This window comes from Aspergillus glaucus (assembly GCF_001890805.1).
Source record: "Aspergillus glaucus CBS 516.65 unplaced genomic scaffold ASPGLscaffold_1, whole genome shotgun sequence".
Classification (NCBI taxonomy): Eukaryota; Fungi; Ascomycota; class Eurotiomycetes; order Eurotiales; family Aspergillaceae; genus Aspergillus; species Aspergillus glaucus.
In genome coordinates this window covers 1,160,653-1,187,309 of record NW_019170453.1, presented here as the reverse complement: position 1 = coordinate 1,187,309, position 26,657 = coordinate 1,160,653, and the positions used below count along the sequence as shown (strand labels likewise).

The window sequence follows — 26,657 nt, the reverse complement described above, 5'->3', positions numbered from 1 at the left end:
AATGGCACGTGCTCTACACCGCAGTCAGACTAACTGCTTTGGTCATGACGTGGATCATGGCTCCATTTCCGTCTGGTACTTCTGTCATTCCCTTAACCTCTTCATTTCCTTCTTTTTTTGATGGGAGACAATTAAGATTGATGCTGCTGGATTTTGACGTCTGAAATTGTCGTCCTTATTGCTGCTTGAGTGCGATATCTTCAATTAACGCCTCTCCAGCGCTGTGTCAAGCTGTCGATCCTTCTACCCCTTCGATCAATCTGTCGTCGAACTGACGTCGCCCGCTGTCTTCGCCCACTATGCGTTTCGGAAAAACGCTGAGGAACTCGATATACCCTCCATGGAGTGGTAAATACATCGACTATCATAAAATCAAAGTCCTTTTGCGAGAACAGGACGTTACCGGAGATGGCAGTGATTCCGAAGGTTCACAATGGACAGAGGAGGACGAAGAGGCATTCGTGCAGGAACTGATCAATGTTCAGCTGGACAAGGTCAATTCTTTTCAGGTGAAAACGTCTCAGCAGCTTCGGGAGCGTACTTCTGCCTGTGAAGCGAAGCTGCGTCCAATTGCGTCCACAGACCAGGAAACACCTGCGATGAACGAGGACGAAAAGAGAGCGATTGCTTCGGATGCTCTTCGAGAGCTGGACAACGTTACAAAGGAAGTCAATCATCTTGAGAAGTATAGCCGTGTCAACTTCACTGGTTTTCTGAAAGCTGCAAAGAAGCATGATCGCAAGCGTGGCGCGCGGTACCGCATCAAACCTCTACTGCAAGTGCGGTTGTCGCAACTTCCGTTCAACTCTGAGGATTATTCGCCTCTAGTTCGCAGATTGTCAGTGATGTATTCGTTTGTCCGTGAAGTCCTCAACCATGGCGCCGTCCATCCTGAAGAGCTTGGAGAGCCTCGTTTCGGTCATGATGCCTATTCGTCGTTCAAATTCTGGGTTCATGCAGATAATATCCTCGAAGTCAAGACCTACATTCTTCGACAATTGCCAGTTCTTATTTACAATCCTGGTAATTCTAAGGAGCTGGACATGTTGACTGAGGACCCTACGATCACATCCCTCTATTTCGACAACCCTCGATTTGACCTGTACAATCAAAAAGTCCTCAAGGAACCGGAGGCCGGATCCCTCAGATTGCGTTGGACTGGGCACCTGGAGGACAAGCCGCCTATCTACTTGGAGAAGAAAACTGTTACCGATGAAGATCGAAGCAGAGAGGTGAAGGTGCAATTGAAACAGAAACACGTTCAAGAATTCCTCACTGGCGAATATCGGTTTGATAAGAAGGTTCATCGGATGGAGGATAAGAGCAATGGAGAGTCCGCAGAGGCTGATTCGCTTAAGAAGGACGTGGAGGAACTGCAATCGTTCATCAAGGAGCACGATTTGCAGCCAATGCTTCGGGCCAACTACACTCGCACAGCCTTTCAAATTCCTGGTGACGATCGAATTCGCATCTCGCTTGATACAGATCTGGCATTGATACGGGAAGATTCGCTTGATGATGAGCGTCCCTGCCGAAACCCAGACCAATGGCATCGTTCCGAGATCGACGTGAACCGGATGGAATACCCCTTCGATGCAATCAGAACCGGAGAGGTTTCTCGCTTCCCGCATGCGCTGCTGGAAATCAAGCTTCGAGGAAATGCACTTAATGCCGAGTGGGTGCATGATCTGATGTATTCTCATTTGGTCAAAGAAGCTCCTCGATTTTCCAAGTTTGTCCACGGAGTTGCACAACTCTTCGAAGACAATGTCAACAACTTTCCCTTCTGGCTGGGTGAGCTGGAGAATGACATCCGACGGGATCCTGAAACTGCTTTCCACCAAGAACAAGAACGGCTTGCGAAGCGGGCCGAAGACGACATTGCAGTTGGAAGCTTCCTGGGGGGCAGCAACAAAATGAGCCCGAGAATCAGAGCTTCTATGGGTTCACCAGGGGCAAGGTTCAGCGACATCGGCTCTCCACGAGCCAGCAAGCCTTCCCAGGCTGTGCCATCATCGCCCAGGGCCTCTGCTGCCCAGCATGAACCTCCCCGCCAGGAGCTGCCACCACCAGCACAGGAGGAAGAACAGCCAGTCGAAACCGACAGAGTGGGCGGCCAACCTTCAACAACAACAATGGCCCGCCTAGTCTCCCTCTTCCCCTCGTTCCCCCGCTCAAGCCGCACCTTCCGCGACTCTGCCCCCTTACCCCCGGGCGTCCAAGATCCCGGCATTTGGATCAAAGACTCCGGCCCTGTGCGCGTAGAAAGCAAAGTCTGGCTCGCCAACCAGCGCACCTTTATCAAATGGCTGCACATCAGCATCCTCCTCTCCTCGCTCTCACTGGGTCTCTACAACGCAGCTGGTAAGCAAAACGACGTGGCGCGGGCGTTATCCATCGTGTACACGACGTTTGCGCTGTTTTCGGCGGGCTGGGGATGGTACATGTATGAGAAGCGGGCGAGGCTTATCCGGCAGCGGAGTGGGAAGGATTTGGATAATTTGTTTGGGCCGATTGTGGTGTGTATTGGGTTGGCTGTTGCGCTGGTGTTGAATTTTGCATTTAAGGTAAACCAACTCAACAAACCATTTACTGAGTTCAAGCTAACTGGTGTAGTATTCTGCTGCTCTAAAGCACATTCGAGGGGGTCATGAGCCTGATACGCCTGGTAACTCTATCATGGCTTCCGTGGGCACTGGCTCTTGGAGATTGGTGAATCAGGCTCAGCAGGTGCTTTAGGTCACTTGTGAGAAAATAGTGTCTATTGTATTACATCCTTGCATTCGTGCCTGTCATTCCAATCATGTACATCATAACCACTTCCCATGGATGTGGTCTATATAGTATATCCAAACGCAACCAAACTCCGATCCTGTGAGACTATGTCTCGCTTGTATTCCCTTGTGAGGTATTCCCAAGTAACGGCGTACGCTCCGGATCCGGTTCGTGCATTTCTCTCCGGAAGGGCTTGGGCAAATTCTCCGGAGAGAAGTTTCTGTCAAGCGTCAGTAACCCATCTTGAAAAATGTCCTGGAGACGTACCTATCCAAGAAGAATCCCCCAAATAACCATAAGTAAGCAGTGCCCAAAAACGCAATAACCCATTCCAAAATAGCAGCCTTGCGATACGCATTAACTCGTTCCGGTGCCGTAATAAAAATGAAAGTCATGCATAGGAATACCTCCACCAGGATGACCGCAGTTGACAACGAAGCACTACCCCGTCAGCACCACACACCCTCACCAGAGTATAGGGGAACATACAAAACCCTTACAGTAATACTCCTTCTCCCCCAGTCGTGAATCCACCGCCCCCGATTGCACAAAAACGACACAAACCCAACTACCTCATTCGCATACACAATTGCCGTACCCGCAGCCTGCAGCGCCAGCCCTGAGAAACAGATCTGCAGGAAGAGAAAGTGCACGTAGTGGTAGCGGAATGTATCCATGATGCTGAGCATTATAAGGGCGATGCTGGCTGTGGACGCTGCGAAGACGGAGAGCAGGGAGATGAAGCGGAGGGTTTTGGTGATGTTGGTGTCTTCTTCGTCATCGTCGTCGTCGTCCACTTCGTTTGAGTTTGAGCATTCGTGGTTATTGTCGTTGTCGTTGTCATTTTGGCTGGTATCGTTGGCATTGCTGTCATTGATAGTACCGTATGAATTGACGTCCATATTGTCGGTGCTATGCGCACGGTTATATTCAGGCTGGCGATGAATCCTTGAATGTCCGGCGGCCTTGAACAATGCAAATCCAGGCTCATAGCGCATAACATGCACAGCAGCGACGGTAATCACGAAACACACGGCGGTGATGGTCGACCCGACAAGGAACAGCGGTTTCAATTCGAACGAAGCGATATCTGAAATGAACCTATAGCACCATTAGTAACACCTTCTTTCCCAGTTTGAACAGTAGGGCCTACGCAATCGGATACGTCTGCCCTGGATATCGAGGCATTCCATGCGTGATCCATGATAGGAGCAAGCCCGATAGCGTCGCGAGCCAGACCAATCCCGCTAGACAGGGGAACAGTGGGAGTCGAGAAGGAGGGATATTGAGGATGACGAAGTGCAGAGACGACCAGAGGCAGTCATCGAGGCGGACGAGGGGGTTCATGGGGATGAATTGGAGACTGGCTGGATGAGCATCCAGTCCTGATGAGGAAGATCCGGGGCGTGAATCCAAGAGGGGAATCTAAGAATGAGGAGGGATCGAGAAGGATCAGGTGACAGGTCAGCTGATGTCTGTATATAGCAACAGAGACCGTCTCCCTCAATTCCTTTACTCTCTTCCACAATGAATATAAAAGGCGTTGTCCCCTGATACTATTCATATAAACTACGACTGCTGATCATTAAATCCAAGGAAAGGCAATGATGTCATGCCGCGGGGATCGCTGCGACAACTCCATGCGACAGAGGTACCAATACATTTTACTCCAGTGTATACAGAGAGATGCCATTGACATGTTCTCACTGAAAAGAGCATGCGAATTATAGCAAGCAGTCGCAATACATTACACATATTAATGAAGATGTGATCGTAATCCATCGATTTTTATGGCTGACAAATCGCTTATTCTTCGATAGCCGACGAGGATAACTATAAAGCCGAGTCTGTCCCAGCTGACATTCGGTTAATTCCAGTATACATAGACATTATCTCCAGTTAAGAGCAATACAACATGACAAACTTCACTATCCAGATCATCTCCGACACCGTCTGTCCGGTACGACTCCCCTTCTAACCACCCCAAACCATCTATACCAAACACCAACTAACAATGAACAGTGGTGCTACGTAGGCTACCGCCGCCTAACCCGCGCAATCGCATCCTACAAAACCACCCACCCCTCCGACACCTTCACCCTCTCCTGGCAAGCCTTCTACCTCAACCCCTCCGCAGCCGCATACCCCGGCGTCGACAAACACCAACACTACGCCTCCAAGTTCGGCGAGGACCGCGTCTCATCGTTATTTGGCCGACTAGCAGCCGCTGGGGAAGACGATGGGATCAAGTTCCGGTTCGGCGGGAGGACGGGGAATACGAGGGATTCGCATCGGGTGATTTGGTATGCGGGACAGCTTGACAAGGGGAGTGAGAAGAGGGGGCTGACGACGGGGGTGGTGGAGGGGTTGTTCAAGGCGTATTTTGAAGAAGAGAGGAACATTACTGATTGGGAGGTGTTGGTGGATGCGGCTGTAAAGGCTGGGATCGGAAAAGATGAGGTTGTGAAGCTGCTAGAGTCTGGTGAGGGTGGTGCAGAGGTTGACCAGGAGGCTGAGCGGGCGAGACGAAGGTTGGTGACTGGTGTGCCGTATTTCACGGTGCAAGGGCACTATGCGATTGGGGGTGCTGAGGAACCGGATGTCTTCTTGGAGGTGTTTAACCGGGTCAAAGAGGAGGAAACGTAGATTCGAAGCAAAGACGTTCATTTAGTCTTGATAAGCTATCCCAATCTACAAATACAGTCTCCCCATTAGTCCCATTTCAGATCGTCTCCAGTGACCGTTCTCAGCAAAGAGAAGTAAAGAAAAGAAAACATTCCCAGACGCCAATCGCCAATCATGCGCATAATCGAACATCGCTGTAGTAACAATAAGAACAAAGCAAGAGAACAGCATTCTCGGGGGAGATCATGCAACTGAGGTCAAGGCCAACAGCTTTTCAAAAGAAGAGATATTGCATAACGGTGATACAAAGCAAGGTTGAAATGTCTGTATCAACGGATCAAAAAAAAGAAACACATCGACATCATAAGCATTGGCAAGATTCGATGGAATAGAATGACAAGAACAGGTCATTCACAAGAACTTTCATCAATCATAATATTCATAAGACGGATGTGATAACCAAGGAGTCCGTTTTAATAATTCTCCTGGCTCATTTCAAAGTCCGGCTGATAGTCAAACCATTCCGTCTCGGGGTTGTAGCGATAGGCCTTGAACTCCACGCCATATGGCTTAGGCTCCAGCATGTACAGCATCCCCAACGGCACATGAAGGTCAGCCACCTGGTCGCGCTTAAGACCCCGGAAGTAGGCCAACAGCACCCGTGCCACGGACCGGTGAGTGACCAGCAAGACGTGGTCGGTCATACGCTCCACTTCAACGATCACGGTACGCAGCCGGTTGATGACATCCAGATAACCCTCGCCACCAGGACCCGGGTAACGATAGAAGAGCTTGTTCTTCTTGCGTTGCGCGTATTCCTCGGGGAACTTCTCGCGGATTTCATCGTAAGTCATTCCTTCCATCTCACCGGCATGCAGTTCGTCGAGCATCTTCATTTGCTTGACGTCGTATTCATCCTCGTTGAATGAATCAATCGTCTGTACGCCTCGCTGCATCATTGAGGACCAAACACAGTAATTCCGGGGTCGGTCGCGAGGAACGTACGATGGATTCGGAGGCGTGCTATCACCGGGGCGAGGCGGCATGTGTCTCAATAGGTCCTTTTGTTTCTGATAGATCTCCCACTGGCGTCTCTGGTGGTCAATGAACCGCGTCAAAGCCTGGCCATATCGCTTGCCGTTTTCGCTGAGCTCCGAATCACCACCGATGCGGCCGCGCTGGTTGTCGATACTCTCGCCGTGTCTTGTGATCCAGATCTGGCGAGGAGACAGGTTGAAGTTAAGTAGATAGTAGACCACCTGTGAGGAGAGGAAGCCGTTGGTCTGGTGCGACACCACTTTGCGGCCCACATCGACCATCTGAATGTAGGCCATTCCGTTGCGCTCCTCATATTCGCCCAACGGCACGTAGGACTTTTCGTACAAAGAAACTCGTCTCTTGAAATCCTCCAAGGATTTCGTGGGGTCCTGGTCCTTGTAGTCCGGACCTGACAGCTTCAAGCGCATGTTGGCCTCGAGCAGTTCCTCGTCCACACAGCTGCTCTCGAGAAACAAGATACCAAGTTCGGGGCCGGCGCGCGCGCGGACATGGTCAACAATCGCTTTTCGGCGCTCCATTGTGCTGTTGGTCGCATCCAGAATACCAACACTGCCTCCTTCTTCCAATACGTAGTTCAATAGCTCGTCAAGGGTATCCAGTGCAACCTGTTCTCGCAGTTTAAGAGCGCGCTGGTTCTGGGGATCAAAGAAATTCGCGGTCTGGTCCATAGGCTCGGGGGACCCCTCTCTAATGGCCACTTCTTCCTGCTCATGCTTCGGTGCATCAGACTGTGGAACGATGGCACTTCCGTTCTGCGACTCTTGTTCCTTGCCATTGACTAAAATCTTGGCAGGCACAACGGGCGGCGGGAGGGAAGGGTCTGTGTCTGTCTTGTCTGCATCAGACTTTTCCGTGCTGGGTTTCTGCGTGTCGGCTTTTTCTGAGGATTCCTGCGATGCAGAGTCCTTCATGGGATTCCCCACGCTGACGCTCAGTCGGCGCACCGAGTCTACCAAATCATTATGCACAGAGCTCTTTCGCTTATCCACAGGAGCAAATTTCGCAGGAGAAGGCGACTTGCCGGCTGCCACACGACGCCGCTCTCCGACGTTGAAAATCTTGGTGTCATGCTGCAACCAATTCAGATACCGGGCTAGCTTTTTGGTCACATAACTCTTGCCTCGGGCCGGCAGGCCGACCATGATAATCACGAGCTTAGCTCCGAGATCGCGTTGAGAGATACGTCCATCGGGGGAGACCTTGGACTTGGTCAGGCCGGGAATATCGAGGGTTGTTGCACGGACACGACCGGGAGTAGGAGGGGTAGCAGATGCAGAGCTACGTCAGAAAAAGACCGCATTAGTATAAGTTGACCAATCAATCTTGAGCCCAAGGCCTTCAGAACCAATGAAATGGTGCAGGTAGGACATGTAATGCGGGTCGCATGTTGAAAAAGCAAAAAGAAGTAAGACTTACATCTGTGGAGATGACGGCGCAGTTGACATAGGCGTATCGGACAACGGAATCCCGACACCATCCTTGGACGCTCTGCGCGTATCGGTAGGCATAACATTGGAGGAGCGACCAGCCGAGTTCTTGGGAGGAGGCATTAGCGACGACGCATCAGTCCCAGCGCTGCCATTGCTGTTGCTGGGACCGTGACCGTTGACGCCGTTAGCCTTGTCTCCGTTTCGCGACGAGTCGGGAGCAGCTGCGTTGGTCATAATGGCCGATCGAGCAATATCAGAATGTTGCGCCATCCCCGCAGCAAGCAGGGACGCACTCAGTTCTGAGAAGCTGGGATCGATAAGAAAATGAAAACAAAGATGGAACAAAGAGTTCTGAACTCAAGGAGATCATTCAAAGTGCAGTTAAATATAGGAAAGATGCAGCAGTTCACTGACTGAAAGAGAGAGATTAAAGAGAAGAGGGGAAGAAAAAAAAAATTGGGGGGAAAAAAGTCCAGTGGATAGTTATAGTGGGATGACTCAAGAAAAGCCACTAGACGACACCGTTTGGACTGTTTGACCACTGCGAATTTATATTCGATAGCAGAAGATTCGAATAATCAGATAAGGCTGAGAATTCACTGAGAGAGACAGTCGCAAAGCGCTTTGTCGAGGTGAAGGTCGAGTGGCGACGGCAGTAATCGCACGTGAACGAGGGAGTAGCAACCAATGTTCGCTGATTAGTGCTGACTTGTATAGAAATGAGTTGTCTTCTCCAAGTTAGTAGGTAGTAGAAGAGTAATGTAATGATGGAAAGAAAAGATCCCAAGGCAGTAGTCAAATAATATCGAATGCGGAAGATGAAGTCACTGTACTATTGGGGTGGAGCGGAACACGAGAGAATGATGTCAAGACGCGATTGAGACCGGACATCGGCATTCGGATACAAGAGTTTATATTTAACTACAGAGTAGTACTCCTAAGTTTATACAACAAGCATTCTCACACGTTCGCTGTATCTATCATACTTATAAGCAGGCAGATAACACTGCAGAACCCTGTGCAAACCCGTCCCTTGCCGCCATGATCAGTGGTCCAGTATCTCGCTTGTATCTCGCTTGTTGTCAATCCTGTCTGATTCATTTGGAGCGCAGGAGCTTGGGATGTATCTGGGTATCCCTTGAAGCTCGGAGTCCTAAGATTCCGCCTAGCACCTCCCGCTGTACACGTCGTGTCAGACAGAAGACGCCGAGATAGAAATGACTGCGCGTACTCAGCTCATTCGTGCAACCTTTCCCTCCCTCTTCTCCTAGTCTGCCCTTGAACGGTATGCCAAGGTCGTAAGCTGTAAGCTGCCATCATCACTGCAGTGTTGTCACTCTGTCCATCCTCCCTCCGCTCCGGTTTCTTGTTCTTATCTTCAGCTGGCGGGCGAGTCGTATCACTGCGGAATTCTTGGCACTTGGCAGTTACGCAGGGAGGTCATTGCTGTGTAGAACAAAAGAGTATCGAAAGAAGTCTCCGGCTAGCGACTTAATTTCAACGTGAGAGCGATAAGAACCGCATACGCTGCGATACTCAGCACCGTCAAAACCACCACGGCATTTCCACTAGTCCGAAACTTGTGACGGTGGACGCCATCCTCTCCCACCTCTGAGAAGAACTGTTTGTTTCCCTGCTGACGACGGAAGAGACCGATTATGAGCACACCCGTGCCGTAGACCGCAAACAAGGCACCGATACTGTAGAACTCGCGACTGAAGATTTTGAGCACGACGAGGGCGAAGGAGAATTGGGACAGGGCGGTGCGAACGTAGGCCCCTTCAAAGGTACGTTGGGCTGCGCGGACTTCAACAATCTCATCGGAGGTCAGCGCAACGGAACGAGCGCGGTGTAGGCGGAGGTGGTATCGGTCAGCAGCGCGACGCTGGAATACAGTTAGTATTGATAGCAGTCCCGTTGGCGAGAGAGAATGATAAAGTGTCAATAGTGGGAATAAGGTCATCTTACCTCGAACATGGCGCAATGGACACGAACACAAGAGCTTAACCGCGATACCAGTGAGGTATTGGAGGTCTGTCAGTAGGAATTCTGCGATGTTTTGTAGTGTCAATAACTGAATGTACGAGTATGGGAGGCAGTTCAGTGTGAATACAGAGTAATTCCATATGATCAAGAGTCGCGAAGTTGAACGCGCTGACGGCTCACGTGCAGCGCGTCTATAGAGATACAATCACGAATTCTAGAATCTATTCCGTAGAATTAATTCAGATAATTGCTTTTCAACGGTTATCTCTGGTCTTCTCTCCGATTTTCGCTCGTCCAATAACAACCACCACAAATCGAATTGATTCCCCATCGCATATCGGCTATCCAAATTACCCAATGGGGAACTTCAGACGCCGCCCCGCATTCTCCCCATCGGCCAGTTCTCCGACGGCGAATCTGGAGAAATATAAAAGCCGTATTCGCATATTATTATTGTATTTGTATGCGACATTTCTCTCGACACCGCTCTTTGTAAATATTATTCTTATATCCTATTTCTTTATTCCTCTCTCTAACACATCGTTCAATTGATTAAAATCGTTGAAAACCGCCAAAATGGCCAAGGTTTTCGATGCGGCCGAAGGTATCTATAACCGTTACAGCCTATCTTGCCATTGACAAGGCTAATACAGGGGATACACAGTTGAGAAGCACAACACAAGAGAGAGCTGCTGGGTCACTTTGTACGGTAAAGTCTACGATGTAAGTCTTTTCCAAGGTGGTATACAAATGCATCCCTGGCTAACCCTCTAGGTCACCGACTTCCTCGCAGAACACCCCGGCGGTGCCAAAGTAATCCTCAAACTGGCCGGTAAAGATGCCACCGAAGAATACGATCCAATCCATCCCCCAGGAATCCTAGAAGAAAACCTCGCCCCCGAAGCATGTCTAGGAACCATCAACCCCGACACATTACCGAAGCTAGAAGCGCAACCGGAGCCTGCGTCAACAGAGGAAGACCAGGGACCACCGCCTATGGAGTCGCTGCTTAACCTGGACGAGATCGAGCAGGTTGCTACCAAGAACGTGAGCAAAAAGGCGTGGGCTTATTACTTTTCTGCCTCGGATGACAAGGTTACCAAGAGCTTTAACACGGCTATCTACCGATCCATTCTGCTACGGCCGCGAGTGTTTGTCGATTGTACACGATGCGATCTGGATACGAGTGTCCTGGGGCATAAACTGGGAATGCCGATCTTTGTGTCACCGGCCGCCATGGCTCGTCTGGGTCATCCTGCGGGTGAGGCTGGTATTGCAGAGGCTTGTCGCAGCTTCGGTGCCATGCAGGTCATCTCCAACAATGCCTCCATGACGCCAGAGCAGATTATCAAAGATGCAACACCAGACCAAGTGTTCGGATGGCAGATCTATGTCCAGATCGACCGGAAGAAGAGCGAAACGATGCTGGCGCGCATCAACAAGCTTGACGCGATCAAATTCATCGTGCTCACGCTCGACGCACCCGTCCCGGGCAAGAGAGAAGATGACGAGCGAAGTAGTAACGCATCCGCTCCGAAGCCCGCTGGTGGATCGCCAGAGAAACAAACAGAGGCCGGTAATGCTGGTGGTGGTGTCGGAAAACAGCTCTTCGCTGGAACCGATCCATCTCTCACCTGGAAGGAGACACTCCCCTGGCTGGCCAAGCACACCAACAAACCCATTGTCCTCAAGGGACTGCAGGCACACGAGGATGCCTACATTGCATCGCTCCACACGCCCCAGGTCAAGGGTATCATTTTGTCCAACCACGGTGGCCGCGCTCTCGACACTGCACCCCCTGCCGTTCACACTCTGATGGAGATCCGGAAGTTCTGCCCTGAAGTTTTCGACAAGCTCGAGGTCTGGGTTGACGGTGGCATTCGTCGCGGAACGGATGTGGTCAAGGCTCTCTGTCTCGGTGCTAAGGCTGTGGGAGTTGGTCGTCCCGCGCTTTGGGGATTGGGTGCTGGTGGTGTCGAGGGTGTCAAGCGGACCTTTGAAAGTAAGTCCTCATCTTTTTCTTTTTTTGCAGATGTTGCAGATGCTGACTATAACAGTTCTGGCCGAGGAAACCAAGACGAGCATGCGGTTGTTGGGAGTCGAGAGAGTCGAAGACCTGGGGCCTCAACATGTAAGTGCCTTGTTCGCCGTCAAATGCACGCCTACTAACGATTTTCTAGATCAACACTCGTCTGGCAGAACAACAGATCTATGACGGGCCATCAGGGCTCGAGTTGGTCCGGGGTACATTCCGGGCCAAGCTGTAACCAGTACATGCGCATACGCATATAGGAGTCTTTATCTTTTGGCCATATACCACCTGCTACATGTATACCTCATACCGCAATGCATTGATTAATATTTAGCTATAAAGCAATTATAATTCATCCGAAAACAAGCACCCTAATGGACTCTTCTTAAACCAAGCCTGATCCCTCTCCCACCCCCTAACCACAAAATCCCTCCCAACGCTCACCACATCCTCAACCTGCTCCTCCGTTCCCCATCCCTGTACCGAACTCCCCCACGCCACCAAATGCACCCCAACATGAATAGCAGTTCGGAATGCCATGTCCACGTTCAACGCGGGGCGATAACCATCAAGAAAGTCCTGGATAACCCATAACCCAGCATCGAGGTTTTTAAAATGCTTTAGCATGTATAGCTCGGCGATCATCTGGCCCAGATCGAGGGCTTGAGCTCCACACTGTGACAATTCCCAGTCTGTAATAAAGAGGGTCGGAGTAGGGCTGGGCTGTTGTTGGTGATCTAGGACAGTGCTCTGAATAAGGACATTCCCCGTCCAGAAATCACCATGAATCAAACCGAATCCCTTCCCATGAGCTTTCCCAATCTCCTCCTTAGCCATCTCCCACACCTTCTCAAAAACAACCCTCGATTCCTCCAACATACCCGGAAACTTCCCTACAGCTTTAACCAGATTGTCATAGTTAACGCTGAATTTCAACTCCGCCATGAACCTATCAGCACACATCCTCTTTTTCAGATCCCCCCGTGCATCATCATCTTCCGTCCACGCATGGAACGCACAGAGCCACTCGCCAAGTCCCCGGCCGATAGATCTCGCCAGGGACTCGGGGAATTCGTGCCCATGGGCGATTATGTAAGATTTGAGATCCTGGGCGGCTGGGAGATCTTCTAGGATCTGGGTGTGGGTGGCGAGATCGAAGTGGTAGAGAAAGGGTGTCTTGACAATCGAGCTTCCATTTGTATGGAGTGGGAGGTTTTTTAATGCGTTGAGGATTAGTTCTTCTATTACCTGTTTCTCCATTAGCATATTTCTTCTTCGAGTATACCATGGTGAAAGAACGTACGCATCTCTCAGCCGTTAACTTAAAATCCCTAGATGAAGCCAAAAACTCCTCTGCATGTTTGATAATCACCGTTTTCGTGCCATCGTCCAGCGGCCGTTGAAGGATCCCGCGATAGACAAAGTTGACTGTTCCGCCACTGAGGCGGGTTAAAGAAGTGCAAGCGTAGGGTGTGCTGGTAAGAGATTGATTGATTTTTGCAGTAATTTGATGATCTGGGTCTTGGTCTTGGGTCATTGTATATTGTGCGTAATATGTGTGATATGTGTGGCTGCTGGGATATATATATCGGTATCGGTGGATACTGCGACGTAAAAGCAAAAATCACTCGAATGTCCAATTACAGCACAGGTATTTAAAGCATTCGAAAAATAAACGAGCGATACAGTGAGCAGTGAATTACAATGATTGTAATTGGTCTAGAAGTATCGTAGTAAAAATCAAGATTGGTAGAATTTACTCCATGCGCCTTCGGCAATTGTTGCATAAAAAATAAAAAGCAAAAAGAAATGACCAGACTGGGGCTCGATCCCAGGACCTTATCGGAATCAGTTGTTTGAACTGTTAACGATACGTGATAACCAACTACACCATCCGGCCATTGTTGTATTGCAAATACTTATTATGTTATAATAGCACAATAGAATTTTGCATTTACTTTTCATTCCAGTTTAACCTTCAGGGACTGTAAACACACCACGGACTACTATTTGCCGGTGTACACAACTGACCAGTCATCTACCCCGGAGTACAGCTTCCTCTACTATTCGGGTAAATTCTATGAACTCTCACCCACCTCCATCCACACCACCAACCGTGACCACTGCTTGGCACGTATCTCACCGTTGATTCCTTCCCTGGCAATGGCTCAACTTCGGCCACTACTCAAGCCAGAGAATAAATTGGAGCCCAGCCATTCCCTCTTTTCGAAGTCTGGCTTCCGAATGGCGTTTGAGACCGTCGGATCGCCTGTTTCAACCAGCATCGGTTCTTCTCCGGTTCTTCAGCGATATCGCGGGGTCTCCGCATTCTCCGCGCTGCATGCACTCCGGACAATACTCCCTGTCAAGGACCGGGATTGTACCGGGATACCATGCCACGAGGTCATGAGTTCACAGCGGTGGATGAACGAGAGTTATGACATCAGTCAAACTCTAGAGAATGAAAGAAAGTTGGGTATAAAGACTGGGTCAGTGTGAGGCCTGGTGCCAGAGTAGTCCTCGTTTCCCACTGCGAGTTCAAGCGCCATGTTGGTCAGCTTCTTATTCTTGTCCCTTTGGGCTGCTCTGCAGGTCTTTGCGCTCCCAGTATCATCAAATTCGTCATGCTCGACCACTCAACCGGTGCACACTCGTCCTCGGGTCCTGATCCTCACTGATATCGCCAATGAACCGGATGATGCCGAATCTCTTGTCCGTCTCTTGGTATACTCCCACCAATTCCGTCTCCAAGGATTCGTTGCGACTACAAGCTACTGGCTCAATTCCTCCACTCACGAGGATCAGATCATCGACACCCTAAAGGTCTATGGCGATGTCCTGCCTAACCTCAAGGCTCATGCCGATGGCTGGCCCGAGGCCGACTTCTTGATTAACAATTCCAAAGCCGGTCTTCCCGTCTATGGAATGGACGGCGTGGGAGAAGGCAAAGACAATGATGGCATGGAGTTGCTGATCCGCACCGTTGACGCATCGGATGAAACACTCTGGGTGCCCTGCTGGGGAGGTACAGCGGTTCTGGCACAGGCACTGTGGAAGGTTAATGCCACCAGGAGCGCGGATGAGATTGAAAAGTTCGTCCGCAAGCTGCGTGTATACGCCGTCTCGGACCAAGATAATACAGGCCCCTGGATTCGTCGCCATTGGCCGCAGTTGTTCTACATTGCTAGTGTCCACCAGTTCAATATATATGCTCTTGCAGCGTGGTCGGGCATATCCGGTGAAGAATACTATTATTTCGAGCACACCGGCGCCAACACTTCCTCAGTTTCGAAGGAATGGGTCAAAGAACATATCCAGGATGTTGGGGAGTTGGGTGCACAGTACCCAAAATTTGACTATATCCCGGAAGGTGAGTTCACCCATATATATTCTCTAGTTACGTGACTAATTCAACAGGCGATACACCAACTTTTCTCTACCTCATCCAGAACGGCCTCTCTTCCATTGAACACCCAGAATGGGGTTCTTGGGGCGGTCGTTACGGACCTGTATGCTATGGCGAAGGTCACTATGCCGACACAGCAGACCTAATTACCGGCCCCAACGGCATCAAACGATCCTCATCGCAAGCCACCATCTGGCGCTGGCGCTCAGCCTACCAAGCCGATTTCGCAGCTCGCATGCAATGGTCGAACACGGACCGGTTCGAAGACGCCAACCATGCCCCCGTGGCTGTTGTCAACCAGCATTGCGGGTTGGCTCCGGTGGAGATCACCATGCGACCTAACCAGACGCTCCAGTTGAACGCCGGTGCCTCTTATGACCCGGATGGCAATCAACTTTCGTTCAAGTGGTGGCAGTATGTTGACCCGTCGGACACGGAGTGGCCCCCATCCACCGATGCTTTGTCATTGAAGATCCGGGGTTCGACATCGCCGAATCCAACTATTACTCTTCCATCGGAAAACACACTGTGGCAGGCCGGTGGAGCACGCGGAGACCGCTTGGAGAGAACGTTGCATTTGATTCTGGAAGTCAGCGACGGGGCCCTGGTTTCCTACAGACGGGTCTTGGTCAAGTTCAACATTCCCCGTCCGGCATAGTAACTGCACAGACAAAGACAACCTCTTGTATATAACACATCTATCTATTCCAACTATACAAAACTGACATTTACAACCCCTTCCTTTCCAACCCTCTAATAACAAACGTCGTAATAATCAAAATCCCCGACAAAATACTCGACGTAATAAAACCCTTCGTATATTGCGGACCATCCACCTGCTGCCAAACAACCTGCGGCAGCCACGCCTGAAAGACATACGCCATTTCATTCATACTTCCGATAACCAGGGCGCGTTCTTCATTATCCTCGGAGCAAATCTCGTGCGTCCATGCCATGAGTAAACCACTCAAGCCATATCCTGAACCGGCGAGGATATAGCAGGCCCAATGCCAGCCAGTGGGGATGTCCCAGATTGCTAGGGAGACGTAGCAGATGATGTTTATTATCTGATGACATTAGCATTGTTTTCTCTTTTAGAAGCGAAAGTGAGGACATACAGCGCCGAAGATGATGGGTGGCCAACGGCGCCCCTTGAGGATAGTATCGGATGTCCAAGCGTAGATTAGGGTCGTGGCGACTTGGACTGCGTTGGTTGTTGTGGGATAAGCGTTGATCTGCCAGACTTCGTAAACTGGGTCTTTGGAGGCTTTGAGATATCTGATATTGTTAGCCACGCCCCAGCACAAGGCAAGAGGTAAAAAAGGGAGCTTACTGTTGAAAAACCGGCTGGCTACTCGCAGCAGCATTATTGAATGCACTATATCATGTTAGTTGGCCCTACTAGATATCCACACCGGGAATGCAACTCACATATATAAAATCGTCAAAAGCCATATATGCCACGAAGTGAAAATCTTCTTCAACTTCGACTTAGTATACGGCTCTCGAGGCTTTCGCCCTTCCAACTCCATCCGTTTCTGCGAAAGCGCCACCTCCTTCTCACTAAGATACCACGGATTCGAAATCTCAGGAACATCAGGCAAGACGAAGAAGCCGCTTATCGCTATAGGAAGAGAAATGATACCATCAATTAGAAAGAGCCTATTCCGTTAGCATTTCCTATATGAGAAGGTCAGTTAGTGTGTGATGACTTACCATTGCCAGCCTCTGAAACCACCGCGCCCTTCTAGGTTGTATACACCGGCCATGAGATAGCCCGAGAACATGCTTGCGATGCCGCTGCTGGTGTGGAAGATGCAGGATCGCTTGGCGAGTTCGTCTTTGCGGTACCACGAGCCGATGATGTATTGCATGCCGGGGTAGAATGTGCTTTCTGCGAGGCCTGCACGATTTTTAGTATCCCGGCATATGGAATGAGGTACGATGGTAAGGAACATACCGACAAAGAATCGCAAGACGTAGAATTGAGTTGGAGTATTGCATTTTGACAGAGATAAAGTAAGAACCGTCCATAGGAGCTGTTCATGTTAGCATAGTCCATGCATTAACGATGGGAATGCATACCTCCATAGCCGGAATCCAATATCTGGGCCGGACTCGAGTCAAAAGGATATTACTCGGGATTTCGCCAATGACATAGCCAACGGTCCAGCATGCTTGTATATAATTAAGCTGGTTACCGTACATGCCCAGGTCTTCTTTCCTGCGAAGAGTTAGCCGTGTCACATGGTATAGCGAAAGAGGGTGACTTGCATCCCCGATACAAATGCATTGTTAATGTTAACCTGATCCAAGTATTTGATAAAGTAACCTGACCAATCAGCTTCCTGCAAGCTGCAGGCGAAGAAAACGAAATACTTACCGAGGGAAGCAAAAGTAAGAATAGCCGTATCCAACTTGAACAACAACCGCCGCTCCTCCGGCGGCTTGTCAAATGTATCCCAGATATAGCTCACCCATCTCTTCTTAACATCCTTCTGCACCGGGCCCGATGAAGAGTCGACGTCCCTTTCATCGACAACGACGGAGTCTTGGGGGGCCATTTTTGTCTACCCGCAGATGAATTGACTTCGACTTGTCTTGTGATAAACATTGGACGCGACCAGGTTATATGAGATACATCCCCGGTGTACAGCTAGAGCTCCTAGTATCGGAGAAAAGAGGAAAAGCGTAATAAGGACCGATAGCTTGTTTGGGTCTTGGTACTGGGAGGGGAGTGTTACTGGGAGAACATTTCTCATTGTGTACTACTTTTGCGCAATCGTACAATGCAGCTAGTATTGAGACAGCAAATTAGAAATGAATATCGCTGAGGATTGCTTACGAAGGCCATCACCATATGTCGGTCAAAGCTCGTCATACGGGCTATCCAATGCCATGGACCGTGAACTGCGCTATTAACTTAGGGTTCACCGGAATCCAACCGACGTATCAAATCTGATCATGTCAAGATAATCTTATCTCCCCCCGGATTCTATTCTAGACTTCCGGTAATTTATTGGGTTTGATTGGCCATATCGTATTTTTGTAGTAAGCTAGGGTCTGCAAGTCACGGGACAGCCGCGATGAGGATACTAGAACTGCTAACTTTTGTTCTGACTTGAAGGTATACTAAATAACAACAAGTTCATTACTGATAATGCTTCTCTATTCTGATTCAATCGACTCTTTCCACAAATTCGACAGTTTTGGAAATCCCTGTGCAGCACCGATTACGCCATATCCGTCAGACATAACGCTAACCAGTGCGACCAGAACAACCCAACATGATTCCATACAGAAGCGATTCATATATTCCTCTCAATTGAGTGTGCCTCGAACAGCCTATCCAGGACCCCGAAGCTCAACCGCAAATAAAATCTGATCGCGACACTCTATGTCGTTCGCCGGAAGATCTTACTCGCTGCTTAGAAATAGGTTCTCGCCATTGAATCCCTGAATGATGATATCGGAGCTATCCGTCTAATACGGTTGCTTTATCCCAGGCACTCCCGAATGGTCGCAGATAAGCAATGCAGAAATCCCCGCATTAATAAGAAACAAAGGCATACGATGATCTCGTCCAACGCTTGAATGCATCGTGCGTGGCATGCAGAAAGCGCAATGAGGGGGGGCATATGATGTGATCGAATCCTGGGAATCAGCCTGAATGCAGACTATCAAGCAGAGGATACTTAATCATGCTGGATCCGACGCCATGACCAGCCAGTGATATCAGATTATCAGGATATCCAAGTGTATCGCATCGCAACATGGCTCCTGCTCCCATCGATTCTCGCATCGTCGACGTCGCTGAGCCCCGGAAGGACACTCTTGCCCTTCCGTCGGCCGCTCGTGAACGGTTGGAAAAAGATGGCATCGACCTCTCTGCTGGATATCCGTATCGTCCTTCTCGTCCGCTCTTTGTCGACGATGTGTACAATGTCCGCAACTACGACCGTCCGCACATCGACCCCGCGACTCGCGCCGACCCAGAAAAGAAAGCCTTGCTCTCGGCCGCCAAGCAAGTCATCCATCTCACAAGGCACATTGGAACAGAGATCGTGGGCCTGCAGCTGAAGGACCTCACCGACCAGCAGAGGGACGAGCTGGGTTTGTTGATTGCAGAGCGGAGTGTGGTTTTCTTCCGTGACCAGGACATCTCTCCCCAGCAGCAGAAGGAACTGGGAGAGCACTTTGGTGAGATCGAGGTTCACGTATGTCACCCACTTGATGCAGTATGAGCATTGCTAACCCTGTCTAGCCCCAAGTCCCTCAAGTCCCCGGCGTAACCGGCGTCACCGTCATCTGGCCCGCCCTCCAAGCGACCGAAAACCCTGCCAACTTCCGTCGACCGGGAGGCTCCTCACGCTGGCATACAGACCTGGTCCATGAGCGACAGCCCGCAGGCGTGACACACCTTCACAACGACACCGTTCCCACAACCGGCGGCGACACTCTCTGGGCCAGCGGATACGCAGCATACGAGAAACTATCTCCTGCTTTCCGCAAGATCATCGATGGAAGGACGGCTATCTACCGATCTGCGCATCCCTACCTGGACCGCAAGAACCCAGAGGCGGGACCGAAATATGTGGAGCGCGAGCATCCTCTCGTGCGTGTGCATCCGGCAACTGGTTGGAAGGTATTGTGGGTGAACCGCGCTATGACGGACCGGATTGTTGGTCTTGATAAGGCAGAGAGTGATGTTATTTTGGGATACCTGTTTGATGTGTATGAGAAGAATGTTGATATCCAGGTTCGCTTCAAGTGGTCGCCTCGGACGAGTGCCTTGTGGGATAACAGGTAAGCTTTGATTCTACATGCTCAAGATAGATGTGTACTGACAGAGCCGCAGAATCACCATCCACAACGCCAGCTGGGACTATGAGAACTCAGAGCCTCGTCATGGCACCAGAGTGACCTCGCTCGCGGAGAAGCCATTCTTCGACCCGAGTGCTCCGACAAGGAGAGAAAAACTGGGCTTATTGGGAAAGGACGAGATTGAAGAATTAGCAAAGAACTAAAGAGCATGATCGTTCTGTCTTAGGTCCTGTCAATATGATACATGTGAACTAGTGATTTCAATAAAATGATATCCGAGAAGTATCCCAACATTCGTATCCCTGACAGAACTAGCATCGATCCAAAGATTGCATGAACATATCCGACATTCTCACTGCAAGGGCCGGATGCCATTCTTGCATATCCCCGTACAAACACGGCTCCATCTCACTCTCTGACACAGACGGGTTTGAAAGGTGATCGACCGTAGATCCCTGTTAAGTCAGCATACACCACGTCCCAATAAACTAGGTCAACATACTATAGAACTCCCACTCTGAGGCTCCCTCTCATCCCTAACAAGATCATGAATCCCACCAACAACCTCCAAATTCTCCGCCGCAACCGCACACTGAATCAAAACATCCTTAATAGCCCACACCTCCACACCAGGCCCATACTTAACCAACGCCCCCAAGACCCTCGTATCACTAACACAACACGCCAGCACAAGCGCACTTCGAAAGAACCCATCATCTTCAACGAGTTCCTCCTTCACCCCCATTTCCAACAGGGCCCTCACAACAGTCGCGCGGTCCAAGCGGATGGCTTTCAAAAGCTCATAGCCGCCTGCCTCCTTGATATTTATGTCATGGAGGAGGAGTTTGACGATTTCAACGCGGTGGAGGAAGTCTGCGAGTCCGAGGGCGGATGTGCCGCTGTCGTTTTCGGCGTTGCGGTGGGCGCCAATGGAGAGGAGGTGTTTGACGCGGGCCTCGTCGCCTAACATGCAGGCTATGTGGAGGTTCGCAGTGAGGTCTTGGTAGGTGAGTTTGGTATGGATGTTCATGGCGAGGGTGTCGTTGTTGAGCTTGGTCTTCTAGTGATCACTGCCTTTCCTTGGGAAATGGGTTAGCTAGTACTTGGTAGGTTTGATAGGGAACATTGACAAGCATACGATCAAGTTTCTCTTTGCGAGTATCTCAGACTTGGATGTAAAGAGAACGTATGAAGTTAGTCGTACTTGTATGTCAGTCAAAACAATTGGACCCTTTCAGCCTGCCAAACTGGAAAGCTGAGATATTGAGGATAACGAGCAGAAGAAATTTCATTGAAATTCATGCTGCAAATCTAGCTATTTATATCAGGAGGCAAAAGACGTGGAGTGAATGAAGATCCAATGGTTTGTTTACTTTGAGGGTTGTGTTCCCGACAAGCCCTGATGAGATGACGCATAGGATGGATGACTGCAAAGCAGTACAAAGAAAGACAAAGAAAAGAAAGAGTAAATAAAGAAGTCAAACTGTAGATATTATATAGAAATTGAATAAAAAAGAATGATTCAATAATTCCACGCATGTGATATCACGTGACTTCATGCAGCGAAAGCCGCGACACGGCGTTTCCAACTTCCCTTCAACAACCGCGACGATACCAAGACGATAGACAGGCTCGGTCCTGCAAATTTGCCTTGAACTCATTGCTATTCATGCGATTCGGCGTAAAGCATGACTGACACTTCCGCAACCGTGGAATGAGCCTCTTTGTTACCTCTCATCGACCTCGGAGACGACAGATGAGTGACTTGACCTGTGGCATTTGGCAAGGATACAGGATACATCGAAGGAGAAACAAAAGGGGGTTTTCCTATTTGCGGAACATCACTCTCAATCCCTGCCGACAATAAACGAGCAAACGCGCTTCTGTCCCTCCTCCCATTCCCCCCTCCGACACCCCTCTCGCCCCCTCACTCGCCGCAAGCCGACGGACGCTCCCCCCACGCTACTTTCCTCGCCAGACGCCCTCGTCGACGGCTACATTTCGTGGCCTGAACAGACACATTGCCTCTCACCGTGTACTTTCGACGAACTGTTCTGCCAACCTCGAAGCTGGAACTTCGGTGGCCCCATTCGAACAGGCTGATATCCTTTTCCCGGCGAAGGAGAGAAAAGAAGGAAAAGGAAATAGAAAAGAAAAAGGGTGTTCTTCCAGAGCCGAGCTCTCAGGATTTGCAGAACTCACAAGGCCCCCTGAACTTGCAGGACTTGCAGAACCTGCAGAACCTACAGAAGTTGCAGACTTTGCAGACCTTGCAGACCTTGCAGGAGTTGCAGGATATACAGAAGCTGCAGGATTTACATTTGCAGAACTTGCAGAACTCGTATAAAGAAACGACTCTTTCGTTCATATCACAGAAGACTGTGGGCTACGCTACCGTCTTGAGTGACATGATGGGCACTTCGACAACCACGCCGTCTCCCAGCCCGGCACCTGCGATGAAACCTTCGCCTGCCGCGTCGGCCGCTGGGACAAAGCGAAAGCGAAACACTCCCGGAAAATACTATGCAGTGAAAAAAGGCTATCAACCGGGAGTATATTTTGAATGGAATGATTGCTTGACACAAGTGACGGGGTACAAAGGCGCAGTCTGTAAGTTGTTTATGGTATATATTTCCCGGAGATAGCTTCACTGACAGAGGTCTGCCACTCTAGTTCAGGCATTCTCGACAATCGAAGAGGCAAGCTCCTTCCTGAGAGGCACAAAAGCGCCGCTTGGCGTTGCTACACGCTCGGACTCGGTACATACCAGATTTTACGGGATTCAGCGCGGGCGTCTGCCAGGTGTCTACACCGACTGGGCTCAGGCACAGGAGCAAATTCGAGGCTTTCAACGACCAAGCTATAGGAAGTTTTCGACGCGCACGGAGGCAGAAGAATTCGTGAAGATGGGTCAGCAGTCTGGCGCGTCATTCGCATCCGACAGCACCAAGACACAGAAGCTTTCTGGAGCCCCTGGGATGATGGACGAAATACCAAAGGACGAACATGGCGTTCCGTACGAGGCGGCCGATGGTCCGTTGGGCTTGGACGCCGAGGATGGATTCGATCCCAATGTGCTTCTGGATCCGAAAACAGGCAAAGCGGTATACAGGCTTCCGGAACAGAAGACTGTCACAAAAGTACAGGCAAAGGGACCACCGGGGATGCTCCGGATTTACACTGATGGCAGTTCGCTAGCAAATGGTCGAGCGGTTGCATCTGCAGGCGTGGGAGTCTATTTTGGACCCGGGGACAGCAGGTTTGTTTCTGCCTCTCTAATTTCGCTTCCCCAGTTGTGTTTACTCACTGACACCGGTTATCACTAGCAGAAATGTCTCAGAGCCTTTGAAGGGTAACCGACAAACCAACCAACGCGCTGAACTGACAGCGATCCTCCGGGCCTTGGACATCGCTCCGCGACACCGCGACGTCACTATCTTCACAGACAGCCAGTATTCAATCAAATGCGTAACTGAGTGGTTCCAGAGTTGGCGGCGGAATAACTGGATGACGTCGAGCAACAAACCAGTTGAGAACAAGGACCTCGTTGAATCGATTCTGGACAAAATCGAGGAGCGGGATAAGCTCAGAGTCAAGACATTCTTCGAGTGGCTAAAAGGACACAACAATGATCCAGGGAATGAAGCTGCTGATCGTCTTGCTGTCAATGGAGCTCAGAAAGGCGTTGCAGATAAACAGGCGGCCATGGAAGCCGTACGGAATATTCCGGACGATGCGTTTGACGATGATTCTGAATAATTTCTCTTTTGCATTTGGTTATGAGAGTGTTCATAAGCACATTTTCGCCACTCTGCATGCATTTGTACGGGAATATGATACCCTTGAGAAGGCAGTCGCTAGCAACATACCTATTTTGCACATTATTATGAAGATGTCACAGATCCAGGTTGTCCTTCATGGAGAATGAGGCTCGCATAGACAATTGCCTGAGGGAGTGTAGATACAAGCAGGGAGACCTGACAGCACACGCCTTCAGTAGTCACTGCTGCCACAGGATGCCCGTAAACTCTGCTTGAAATATCGAGGATATGTATTGAGTATCAGTCACGTGCCTTTTAGCGCCGCCATAGCCGCGCTGCTTTAGCTCTCGTATTTTAATTTCCCTCCTCCCCCATAATCACCCCGTCGGTTTCTAAAAACCTTTGCTTGGAAAGCACTCTCCCTCTTATTATTGAAGACCCCCAGAAGCAGTTAGCTCCAGCTTACTTTGTCTGCACCGTGGTACTGACCGAGTGCCTCTTGATCAAGTTCTGAGTAGATCCTTCCATATGATCGGGCATCTTTGCATTCTGAACTTCAATATCGATATTATGATCCAATAACACGTGCTGTCTAGATCGATCTATCTGGAGCCCTGAGTGTCCGTTGATTAAATACGGCCTCGGCTGTCTTGATAGCTAGAAGAAAGCTATATCATCTGGTTTGAATCACCACAAACAAGCGAAATGCCCGAACTTTCCCCAATCAACTTTAACATCGTCTGCGCGACGTTGGGAGGGTTTATCTCTATCTTTGGGCTGGTGTCCTACTTGTTCAAGGAGAGATTCTACCTGTCAGAAGCTTGTCCGTAACTTTGGCCCTGTTTAATCTGGAAGAAAGCTTAGGTGTCTTGGCTAACATTGCACAGTGATTTCATTGCTGGCCGGTGTCATATTCTCCCCGCATGCAGCCAATTTCATTAGGCCCAAAGACTATGCGCTTGGCTCCGACCAGAATCTAGAGGAGATCACCCTTTACTTTACTAGACTTGTTCTTGGTGTGCAGCTGCTCTTGGCCGGTGTTCAGCTTCCGAAACGTTACCTTCAGGTAGAATGGCAAAGTCTATCTCTGCTACTTGGACCCGGCATGGCGGCCATGTGGATGTGTAGCAGCTTGATCATTTGGGCTATGATTCCGAATTTCAAATTCCTCCATGCTCTTATAGTCGGTGCCTGTGTCACACCCACGGACCCTGTCCTGTCAAACTCGATTGTCAAGGGTAAATTCGCCGACAAGAATGTTCCTCCGCCGCTGCAGAGGATCATAGTCGCCGAGTCCGGTGCCAATGATGGGCTTGGGTATCCTTTCCTCTTTTTCGGCTTGTACCTTCTCAAGTATATTGGTATGGGAGGGGAGGGATATAGTGGCGGGGCTGGAAAAGCTATGGGTCTGTGGTTCTACGAGACCTGGGTCTACACGGTTATTCTAAGCGTTGCCTACGGTATCTTGGTCGGCTGGGTTTCCAGGAAATTGCTCCATTGGGCGGAAGAAAGACATTATGTCGACCGCGAGAGCTTTCTAGTTTTTGCCATTTCCCTTGCGGTAGGTGATCAGCACCGCTGAATTGGTATTTTTTTGCTAACACAGATCACAGCTTTTCATCATGGGAACATGTGGCTTGATTGGGACAGACGATCTTCTAGCTTGCTTCGTGGCCGGGAATGTCTTTACTCAAGAGTAAGTCTTTATCACTACTTGTGCAACAAACCAACTGACTCTCAAGTGACTGGTTCCGTCTTGCGACGTTGGACGACTCGCTACAACCGACTATCGATATGCTTCTGAACCTGGCAATTTTCATGTGGTTCGGGGCTGTCTGTCCATGGTCATTGTTTGCAAACAACAACATCATTCCCATTTACCGTCTCATTTTCCTGGGAATTTTGGTTCTCCTAGTTCGCCGGGTGCCAATCATTTTCGCGATGCACAGATCAATCCAACAGATAGAGAACAAATTCCAAGCGGCTTTTGTCGGTTTCTTCGGGCCCATCGGCGTTGGAGCAGTCTTCTACCTATCCGTCTGTCGGGAGTTCTTGCTCAAGATCACCGTCGAGGGTAAGGTTAGGGAGGACGCACAACAGGTTGCAGAAGCCGCTGAGGTGGTTGTTTGGTTCTTGGTTATCTGCAGTATCGTATGTTAGAACCATTCACTGTATGTTGCTACGAACTAACGGAATACAGGTTGTCCACGGTCTTTCGATTCCCCTGGTAAAGGCAGGATATAACCTTCCCCGTACGATTTCTAGCGCACTCAGCAGCGCCACTACGCACGACCCGGAGCCGATTCCTATTGTAAACATTCGCCATACTCATAGCACGGCAACACCGATTGTGGATGCTGGAAGTCGAGGAAGACGGCGCGACAATCCACGAGAAACGCCTCAGCCCACCGTTTTCCAGATTGGGGGTTCGGTGATTAGGCCAAAGTCTCCGACAAGTCACCAGCAACCGGGGACGGGGATTCTTGAGGAGCCGGAGAGACCGGTGAATTTGGTTACTCATGAAGCGGAGCATCATGCTATTGCGATCACGCCGGTTCCTAACCTTCGCAGTGAGTGACAGTAGTAGGCCGGGCGACAGCCAATTGTTTTCTACGCCGCTGCCACTACAAAATCAACAAGTAAATAGGTCCAGTTCATCGCTGGATATTTTGAACATACACGTTCGCCTACAATTCATGTGATCCTATTACATAGATAAATGGATACTCTTTGTTTATGATTCTTATTCTCTGAACGCC

The 26,657-nt window shown here is 49.9% G+C and overlaps 11 protein-coding genes and 1 non-coding gene across 12 annotated transcripts; 6 read left to right on the top strand and 6 right to left on the bottom strand.

Annotated features, from left to right (window-relative positions):
• Window positions 1-299: 299 nt before the first annotated feature.
• ASPGLDRAFT_62923 (SPX domain protein) lies at window positions 300-5,421 on the top strand (the record flags this gene model as incomplete). Its single annotated transcript, XM_022548599.1, has 4 exons — window positions 300-2,530; window positions 3,788-3,792; window positions 4,680-4,735; window positions 4,798-5,421. 4 exons carry the CDS (start codon window positions 300-302, stop codon window positions 5,419-5,421), a joined length of 2,916 nt encoding a protein of 971 aa, XP_022406094.1.
• Window positions 5,422-5,873: 452 nt separating this feature from the next.
• ASPGLDRAFT_115715 (6-phosphofructo-2-kinase PFK26) lies at window positions 5,874-8,159 on the bottom strand (the record flags this gene model as incomplete). The annotated part of the gene is made up of 2 exons (XM_022539709.1): window positions 5,874-7,737; window positions 7,876-8,159. The coding sequence occupies 2 exons, from the start codon at window positions 8,157-8,159 to the stop codon at window positions 5,874-5,876; spliced, it is 2,148 nt and encodes a 715-aa protein (XP_022406093.1).
• Window positions 8,160-8,985: 826 nt separating this feature from the next.
• Window positions 8,986-10,044, bottom strand: ASPGLDRAFT_41407 (uncharacterized protein). Its single transcript, XM_022545402.1, has 3 exons — window positions 10,003-10,044; window positions 9,858-9,938; window positions 8,986-9,774 (listed from the first exon to the last, which is right to left on the bottom strand). The coding sequence occupies exons 2-3, from the start codon at window positions 9,864-9,866 to the stop codon at window positions 9,373-9,375; spliced, it is 411 nt and encodes a 136-aa protein (XP_022406092.1). The 5' UTR covers window positions 9,867-9,938; window positions 10,003-10,044; the 3' UTR covers window positions 8,986-9,372.
• Window positions 10,045-10,359: 315 nt separating this feature from the next.
• Window positions 10,360-12,197, top strand: ASPGLDRAFT_239357 (FMN-dependent alpha-hydroxy acid dehydrogenase). Its single transcript, XM_022543348.1, has 5 exons — window positions 10,360-10,479; window positions 10,540-10,598; window positions 10,650-11,877; window positions 11,933-12,006; window positions 12,056-12,197. Exons 1-5 carry the CDS (start codon window positions 10,452-10,454, stop codon window positions 12,140-12,142), a joined length of 1,476 nt encoding a protein of 491 aa, XP_022406091.1. The 5' UTR covers window positions 10,360-10,451; the 3' UTR covers window positions 12,143-12,197.
• Window positions 12,198-12,252: 55 nt separating this feature from the next.
• Window positions 12,253-13,444, bottom strand: ASPGLDRAFT_31124 (uncharacterized protein; the record flags this gene model as incomplete). Its single annotated transcript, XM_022544015.1, has 2 exons — window positions 12,253-13,155; window positions 13,211-13,444. 2 exons carry the CDS (start codon window positions 13,442-13,444, stop codon window positions 12,253-12,255), a joined length of 1,137 nt encoding a protein of 378 aa, XP_022406090.1.
• A 273-nt stretch (window positions 13,445-13,717) lies between these two features.
• ASPGLDRAFT_t1 lies at window positions 13,718-13,807 on the bottom strand. The gene has a single exon. It is a non-coding gene; the product is annotated as a tRNA-Val (tRNA).
• Window positions 13,808-14,454: 647 nt separating this feature from the next.
• On the top strand, window positions 14,455-15,971 carry ASPGLDRAFT_116301 (uncharacterized protein; the record flags this gene model as incomplete). The annotated part of the gene is made up of 2 exons (XM_022539758.1): window positions 14,455-15,277; window positions 15,325-15,971. 2 exons carry the CDS (start codon window positions 14,455-14,457, stop codon window positions 15,969-15,971), a joined length of 1,470 nt encoding a protein of 489 aa, XP_022406089.1.
• Window positions 15,972-16,041: 70 nt separating this feature from the next.
• On the bottom strand, window positions 16,042-17,877 carry ASPGLDRAFT_62917 (putative MFS transporter Liz1/Seo1; the record flags this gene model as incomplete). The annotated part of the gene is made up of 9 exons (XM_022548598.1): window positions 16,042-16,380; window positions 16,432-16,591; window positions 16,647-16,691; window positions 16,745-16,975; window positions 17,030-17,216; window positions 17,274-17,352; window positions 17,399-17,506; window positions 17,584-17,645; window positions 17,697-17,877. 9 exons carry the CDS (start codon window positions 17,875-17,877, stop codon window positions 16,042-16,044), a joined length of 1,392 nt encoding a protein of 463 aa, XP_022406088.1.
• A 1,209-nt stretch (window positions 17,878-19,086) lies between these two features.
• On the top strand, window positions 19,087-20,340 carry ASPGLDRAFT_115683 (TauD/TfdA dioxygenase family protein; the record flags this gene model as incomplete). Its single annotated transcript, XM_022539707.1, has 3 exons — window positions 19,087-19,530; window positions 19,578-20,119; window positions 20,172-20,340. The coding sequence occupies 3 exons, from the start codon at window positions 19,087-19,089 to the stop codon at window positions 20,338-20,340; spliced, it is 1,155 nt and encodes a 384-aa protein (XP_022406087.1).
• A 148-nt stretch (window positions 20,341-20,488) lies between these two features.
• Window positions 20,489-21,366, bottom strand: ASPGLDRAFT_239220 (ankyrin repeat domain-containing protein). Its single transcript, XM_022543346.1, has 2 exons — window positions 21,276-21,366; window positions 20,489-21,216 (listed from the first exon to the last, which is right to left on the bottom strand). Exon 2 carries the CDS (start codon window positions 21,165-21,167, stop codon window positions 20,631-20,633), a length of 537 nt encoding a protein of 178 aa, XP_022406086.1. The 5' UTR covers window positions 21,168-21,216; window positions 21,276-21,366; the 3' UTR covers window positions 20,489-20,630.
• An 823-nt stretch (window positions 21,367-22,189) lies between these two features.
• On the top strand, window positions 22,190-23,815 carry ASPGLDRAFT_239138 (RNA-DNA hybrid ribonuclease). The gene is made up of 4 exons (XM_022543345.1): window positions 22,190-22,747; window positions 22,811-23,396; window positions 23,467-23,536; window positions 23,583-23,815. Exons 1-4 carry the CDS (start codon window positions 22,546-22,548, stop codon window positions 23,607-23,609), a joined length of 885 nt encoding a protein of 294 aa, XP_022406085.1. The 5' UTR covers window positions 22,190-22,545; the 3' UTR covers window positions 23,610-23,815.
• A 469-nt stretch (window positions 23,816-24,284) lies between these two features.
• ASPGLDRAFT_54073 (putative Na/H antiporter) lies at window positions 24,285-26,632 on the top strand. Its single transcript, XM_022548063.1, has 5 exons — window positions 24,285-24,721; window positions 24,786-25,459; window positions 25,512-25,594; window positions 25,641-26,049; window positions 26,099-26,632. Exons 1-5 carry the CDS (start codon window positions 24,604-24,606, stop codon window positions 26,474-26,476), a joined length of 1,662 nt encoding a protein of 553 aa, XP_022406084.1. The 5' UTR covers window positions 24,285-24,603; the 3' UTR covers window positions 26,477-26,632.
• The last annotated feature ends 25 nt before the right edge of the window (window positions 26,633-26,657 follow it).